The 7,578-nt window shown below is 37.6% G+C and overlaps 1 protein-coding gene across 1 annotated transcript; it reads right to left on the reverse strand.

Moving 5' to 3' along the window:
- Positions 1-876: 876 nt before the first annotated feature.
- Positions 877-7,076, reverse strand: PRRG4 (proline rich Gla (G-carboxyglutamic acid) 4 (transmembrane)). Its single transcript, XM_010293282.1, has 5 exons — positions 6,971-7,076; positions 4,033-4,196; positions 2,713-2,761; positions 1,851-1,989; positions 877-1,102 (listed from the first exon to the last, which is right to left on the reverse strand). The coding sequence occupies exons 1-5, from the start codon at positions 7,074-7,076 to the stop codon at positions 877-879; spliced, it is 684 nt and encodes a 227-aa protein (XP_010291584.1).
- Between the last annotated feature and the right edge of the window lie 502 nt (positions 7,077-7,578).

The following is a 7,578-nucleotide window of genomic DNA, read 5'->3' on the forward strand; positions in this document are numbered from 1 at the left end:
GCAAATTGTCGTGTTACATGCAACCAGTATTTGAATGTCAGTCACTGCATATTTTGAGTATCTTCAGGGTCTAAAGTGCAGATTCTTTGAGTAAATTTGAAGTGTTACACCCTACAGAAGGTGCAGCTTACTGCCCAAAGAGCTACAGCATTGGTGTTTAACAGTTACACCATCTTAAGGTTTTTTATTAATTATGAAGGTGAAGATTTTTGCTTGCATTGCATGGAATCATTTGCAAATGATTTGTAGGAATAGTAGAAGAATCAAATTTCAAGTGATGAAATAGGTTTCTGTACAACTTCTGTAGTTTATTTAAAACGTGACTTTGCCAGATGTGTACATCACTGTAGTACCATCAAAGAATCTCTGAACTCTCACAAGCCCTGTGAAATCCCTTTCCTTGAAAGTGCTCTTATCAGTCCCATTAAATTAGTCATTTTTGCATCCCAGGAAAAACCCAGAGAAAAGTGTGCTCTACAGCATAGAGCATATAGCTTTACAGTATTCATAGTCATAAAAATGGTTAGTGTCAATAAAACCAATTAATATACTGTTCCTTCTAAGGAAAAAAAAAAGATGAAACTATTAATGAAACATCAATAGTATGATGGGATGGCTCAAAGTGCATACGGAAGAGGGTAACAGTACCAGATGTACTCTTTATGCATGCCCTAACCTTGTGCAAAGAGTAGTCCCGCAGCCTTTACAACAGATGACCTTTTTTCCCAAGTGGGATTTTCACTTTTTCCTAGTTGTGCTAAAGATCTTTCACATTTTTGTAAACTGTCTTGCAATATGCAAGGTAGCACACACTTTTAAAAAAAAAAGTATGTTATGTTTCAGTAATCCCCCCTCACCTCAGAAGGTGATGTATGTCTAAGGGGCAGGAAGCGACATAGACTTTTGAAACACCCGTGCCCCTTTTGGGGGCCCTGGATAAGGGGGCGGTGGCACATCGTGTCCGTCTGAGGTAACGGCTTCCTCGTAAGTCGGCAGTCCTGAATCATCGGTTCTGAGAGGAAGTGGGTTTAAAGAAAATTCTTCATGCCTTCTGAAGATGCTAGATGAATTACGTCTTCTACTTCTTACATAATCCAAGTACCTAAACAAAGTCAACAGCATTATAAGTGGTAGCTTCTGTTTTAAAGGGAAGAAAGAATATAAAGTCTTAGTTGTAAAACAAACCAACCAACCCCAAAAAACCAACCACACAAAAAAGAAAAAAAACCCTCAAAGAAACAAAAAACCCACCCCCCAAAAAAAACACTTCCCTTCAGTGATCATAGAGACCAGAAACCAAATGCCCTCTCCAAACCCCAGGGTAAGAATAGGTCAGTAATGTGAAATTTATAAGGAAGAGGAAGCACAGAATTCTCTCGTGTTCCTTTCATGTTTAGGATAAAGGAACAAGCAGGGCTGTAGAATTAGTAGAGAAGCATTTCCTCCAGCCTACTTCATCTCACACCTGAGGTAGGCTACCTGCCACGAGGAGCATCCACCCTACTTTAAAGAGTGAACGGAACACGCTAGACTTTCCGTTGCAGGCCCCAATGTATTAAATTGATTCCGTCTTTCTAGTAATAATATTTTGGAACGAAGAACACACATAGAAAAAAACCCCAAAGATACATCATCCATGCAAGTGGTGGTTTACTTTTTTGTGTCAGCTTCAGCATAACTACTGCTCGTGCCCACCTAACTTTGCTTCCAGGAAAGTAAGAACTAGAATTCCCACTGGATTATCTGACAATACATTTAGAAAAACCTACTGTGATTTTTTTAAATGCCACTCTTAAGGAAGAGTTTGTTTTGATGGTGGTTTGGTTTTTTTAAGCAGTGAAATTCCTTACCCTGGTGGTTGCCTTGATTTGCATCTACTTTTGCAGCAGTAGAAGATAAGCAGCACAATTATAACTAACAGTACTCCAGCAGCAACTAGACTGATAAGAAGTCCTGTAACATTAATCTTTGAGACAGGTGTCTCATCACCTGAAAATAAAAAATTGGTTATTTTCATTATGTGTTCCTTATACAGTATACACTGTAAAATACTAATTGCGCTGTGCTATAAGGCTGTTCCTTTCCACAAATGTCTAGCTTGCTGTGAGAAGCCATAATATCTGTGCAACACAACCCAAGAGCATGACTCACATTCATCTTAAAGCAAAAGTGAGTAGATATTCCCTTTTCTGTACACAAAACTGTTGAGATGTCTAATGCCTTCCAAATATTACTTCATGTACTTGTGACCTTGATCAGGCTGTAGATCCTTCCTCAAGTCATACTGACCATTTTTTTAGCAAAACATCTGGCATAAGATTGACTCTGAACCTGAATCAGACTGTTACATTACTATTAAAGAAATGGGGTGTGGGGGGGGAACAGGGGACAGACAAACAAAACAAAACCACAGAAAGCAGCCGCACAGTTACTGCAAAGTTTATGGGTTGTGTAATAAAGAAATGGACAACAAAATTCATATTGTTTTTTACCTACAGACTTATGATGGAGCCCACTGTAAAATGCTTTAGTGAATATGTTTTATTGTATCAGATAATGCAGTATACTTGCACAGTTCACAATGAATTTCAGTAAAAAGATCAATTCTGATTTTGCTAACTGAATGTATGGTATATTTTTAAGAATGCACTGTTACAACAAACAAAATATTGTAATCTAGGAAAAGAGTAAAAGAATAAAAATACGACCTACCTATTTTTATCTTAGGGCCTTTAGTTGAATAGTCTTTCCAAAAATCCATCTATAAAAACACAAAGGATCAGATTTATACGAGATATATAATTGGCAGGCTTATTGACAATTTTTTTTAATATGGTACCGTGGGCAAAATTTAACAATGCATAAACAGAAGCAACTAACACTGAAGGATTTCTACTTGCTTATCCCACCGTATTTTTCTCATACATTTTGCATAAAAATGACAATTTCACAAAGAAGAAAATGCCAGCTGGTGCAAGAGAAAGTGCATTAAACTGTCCAATGTTACCTCATACCTCTACCTGATTACAGTAGAGGTTAGCATATATTCGGACACTAAAAAAAATGCTTACAATTAATCTTTGTAAATCCCTACAGAAGGGTATTAATGAGGCAAATTCAAGGTCTTAAGAATCAGATATTTGCATGAACACTATTTGAATGCATATCAGCAAAAGTAATGGGACTCATTTAAGAGAAAAACCTTTATGTTGCATTACTGTTATGCATTAAATGTGTTTAGCTATAATTTCCACTTTCGCTACCCAGCAAAAGACTCCCATCAAGATTCCCATTTAAAACTTTCACTTTTCTTAGGAAAATGCTACCAATGGCAAACTAACATTTCCACCCTCGGAACAGGAGCGTATTCCTTGCTCTTTCTGCAGGTTAGTGCAGAGTACACCTAGAATCACAAAGAGATTCTTGCTGCATGCAGCAAGAGCCAGTCCGCAGACAATCATCACGTTTCATTATTGGGCTGAAAAGTTTCTTAGGTATTTTTATCTTTCTTTTTTTTTTTTTTTTCATACCAGGTTTCTTTCAAGTTGTATACAGGTAGTGATTTAGAAGATAATGCTCTAGGAATACTCAGCAATAGCTAAACTGCGGATTTGCTCCGCACTCTTCTCTTCTAAAACACTTCTTTGGCATGACACAAGGATACCATCGGCCCATTAATACATACACCATGTGGAACACATTCAAATTGCATGCTGAGAAGTTACTAAAAAAAATAAAATGAGATTCTGAAAACACATATAAGTATATCCACAAGTGGTACATCTGAAGTTTCATTTCTATTTGTTTACAGAATTGGAGCCCTTATCTAAAGTCTTTAGGACAATAGTATATATTCAGATGTATTCACTGTGTATCTAAAACAATAACCTCATCTAATTGGGGCCTCTGTTTTTACAGTAAAATAATAATCTTATTTTAAGTGCTGTTTTTAGAAGGGCTATAGTATTTAGATACAGTAATGATTTAGTCGATAACCTCCTTCAGTATATTAAATTCAGTTTGAACAGCTACCGTTTTATCAGGGTCTTCAAAAATTTCTCTTGCTTCTTCATAATTGCACAGCTCTTCAAAGCATTCTCTTTCCAGGTTATCTGCTGTGAATGCTTCAAAATCAAATCTGTTATTCAGAAGATGCCGTCCAATGAACAAATTGGCCTCCTTTTCTGATGTGAACACTAATAAAAATCAAGTTGATTTAAAACAAGTTAGGAAAGCTACATTTGGTATTTTTAAGGGATGGTTAATATCTTAAACGACACATTGAGACCCCTTCTTCCCTTAGCATCTCTCAAATACGTACAGGAAAAAGAAACATCAAAGTTTCCTCCTAAAATGTCTTCTTCACTGCTAACTTTTCCAACTACGCAATATAAAATAAACTTATTTTCCTTTCTCACACAGTGTTTCAGCTATTCCTTACACTGGCCAAGAGAATTGGATTCTCATGACAGCTGTTGTTCAAGTTTTGGTATTATTCCTTTGGGATGTGGGCATCAGTTTTTTACTGGAGCTCTTCAGAACAAAGTAATAGTCACATAAAGCAGAAATTCAGTCAGATGCAAACCTGGCAAGACACTGACCTACTGGAGGAAGGAGGCAAGGGGGGAAAAAGGAGGGGAAAAAAAGCTCTTCCTTCTAAAGAATCCTCAATATACATTTATCAATATTCTGGTATCTGTGAGTTCCAAGTTTTGCTTATGGAATTTGGATTTTTAAATCATGGCAGCAGTGTCCTATTCATCTTACATTTGTTCTCTTTTCAGAATCATGGCAGCAAGTTTTATGTAAAGGTTGGCATACTGCCAAGTTTCTTTTAAATTAGTCCATGATAGGAGTTTTACTGACAACAGGCATTTAATTCTTTTCTTCTTTTGTGCTTATTACAGGCTCCATGAGGCCTCATGTGAGGTGAGATTCCAGAAGAGTTAGTGAAATTATAGAAGGCTTTGGAATACAGGAATGCATTTTCTCACCGGGCATTTTCCATAGTCAAGTTTTAGCCTGCTCTTTCTACAGCTTCTTTAAAAAAAAAAAAAAAAAAATCTTTATATGACAGAACTAGTTTTCTGGCTTGATTTTCAGTAAAAGCCTAATCTGTACTCCAAGAAATTCAGACTATTCCATTAAGCAAAATGACTAGAAGATTATTTTTGCAAGTGTAATGCAGAAACAGCATTGTTACATACCAAGCCAGATGGCTAAAAAAGGAGATGAGATTCAGAATAATGTTATTCAGCTACAAATTAGCTCTGTGTTCTTGTTAGCTTGTTTGGCGAGATTATCCTATCATTCAGGAATTCTTACCCTAATAGTTACTGTTAGATCTTGCAACGGTACCTCAAAATGGTTTGCTCTCTGAAAACTAAGAAAACTGCAGGGTAACTTGCATATTAGTTGCTTATGTCTTTAATATTATAGCATATTGAAGGAATATTACAGTATATATTGATATAATATATAATATTACACTATATATTGGAGGAGCCACATGTGTGCACACACGTTTGTGTAGGAAGGAAAATCTGTTATTCTAAAGTAATTGCAAGAAAACCTAAGCTTAAAGTATTTATGCTATATCTGAGAGTAACCAGAGAGAGGACTTCATCCAAAAAGATCCCCCAAACCCACAAGTGGAAAGGGAACAGAATTACATGGAAAAAAGTATCAATATCTTGGTTGAGTGCAAATCACGAGAGTAACTTCAGTTTTCTGAAACAGAGATCTTCAGTTTTGCTCAGTAATGTTTCAATCCTTATGATGCAAGTAGTATTTGCTATACTTCTGAATTAATTTAGATAAGATAATGGATGCATTTTATAATTGATGCTGTGGTTCAACAAAATGGTAAATCCAGTTTTAGGATGCCTAGCATTTAATTGAAAGCATCCACACAATGTGCTGAATAAAGTAACTCTGATGGTAAAAGATGTTCAGAAAATGCTGAAGGACTAACCTCTCCATGCAGGTACCCCATACTCTTGACAGCTGCTCTACTTGCTAAATTATTGGGTATAAGAGTTGGGCCCCTCTCTTTCCAACTCCATCTTTAAAGAAGGCGTGATCTGGGCCTATTGTCAGGAGAGGCTTCTACACCATGAACTCACAGGAAAGAGGCTGCCTGACATTTCATGCCCCAGAGCAATATGGATTTTAACGAATAACCAGTCTCGAGCGTTTTTCTGCTAGCCATGTTTTCTGCTCAACATACTGTCCTGAAGGAGCCTCCTGCTCAATGTGGTGACTTTTTGAAGTTTGTCTTAAGGTTTCAGCACTCTTTACCCACTGAGGAGACTGGACAGCTAAGTTACAAATTCCTTTTTGAAGCCCTATATGTTAAGTATCCCTCGGCTTAGCAATGTTGAGCTTGAGTCCTTTTTTGGGAACTTACTTATTTTTACCTCAATTCCTCTCCACTTCTCTCCCTCCAAAGTGAAGAACTGCAATAGCAGCACTATGGGTATCTGTCAAGGTGGTGTAAGGGGATACGGTATTGACAAAAAAAAAATCAATCTCAAAAAATGAGCAAATAAACCCTTTCAAATACAAAGCAATTTTAGATACACAAATAAAACTGTGATGTGCTCTAATAGTACCAAAGCAGTACTGTCTTAATACAGATGTCAAACTTTTTGGAATTTTGATGTTACTTGGAGGATTCTGGTTATATCAATGGCAATAATCCTAGAGACCTAAAGAAAGCTCAGTTGTCCCAATCTGCACTTGTTACTGGCTCTGATAAATACTTAATATCGACACACAACTCAATTATCAATCATTTTGGCAAAAGATACTCAAATATCCTAGAAGTAAGCATAAAACAGCTTAATTTTTTCAATTAAGTTAACCGCCCCCCAAATCTATTTACATACGTAAAAAGATTTCTCAGCAGAAGCAAAGTTAGATACAGTTTTATTTTAGAAAGCATAAAATCACGTTAAAAGTAAATTACCGTCTTTCTGTTTGGGTTGCTTCAAGTTATTCAATCTCCCTGTGCAGTGAGGAAGTGCAAACACCATCCCATGTAGTTGACACAGCAGTACCAAAAACGCAAACATGGCGTGGTATCTGGCGTGATATTATCTGTCAGACAGAAACTAACATGAGTTAAAAAAAAAAATGACAACGCAATCTTCTGAAGTGGCAGCGATGAACCTTGAATGAATCCTATAAATGAAGTCATCCGATGCAAGCACCTACATGCAGAGGCTCATGGATCCCTAGAGAGATCCAAACTGGTTGCACACGTCTTGTGTTGTCATTGCGTAACACTTGCGCGTATCGGCCGGTCTGCTCTTCCCTCCCGGGGAAACGGCGAAGCAGAGCGGCAGATTATCGGGGAAAGATCACGCACAAGGTGCTGCAGGTACGCTCTGAAACTTCACATAGCGACGACTTTGCTGCCAGAGCAGCTACAGCAGGTTGTAAAAGTTACCCGACGTGAGCAGACGTACAGAAACCATTTTGCCAGGAGAGAGCCGCTGCCCGCCTCCACGCCCAACGCTCCAGAGGAGAGTGCGCGCTCTCCCACCTAGGCTGGCGAGAAAGCACGAATGGAAC

Source organism: Phaethon lepturus, unplaced genomic scaffold, assembly GCF_000687285.1.
Source record: "Phaethon lepturus isolate BGI_N335 unplaced genomic scaffold, ASM68728v1 scaffold30750, whole genome shotgun sequence".
Taxonomy (NCBI): domain Eukaryota; kingdom Metazoa; phylum Chordata; class Aves; order Phaethontiformes; family Phaethontidae; genus Phaethon; species Phaethon lepturus.

Coding starts and splice junctions, on each gene's coding strand:
- PRRG4 (XM_010293282.1), bottom strand. CDS start 7,076: ATGTTTGCGTTTTTGGTACTGCTGTGTCAACTACATGGGATGGTGTTT. Junction 4,197..6,970: donor GCAACCCAAACAGAAAGACG/GTAATTTACTTT, acceptor GATTTTTATTAG/TGTTCACATCAGAAAAGGAG. Junction 1,990..2,712: donor AGGCCCTAAGATAAAAATAG/GTAGGTCGTATT, acceptor TTTTATTTTCAG/GTGATGAGACACCTGTCTCA.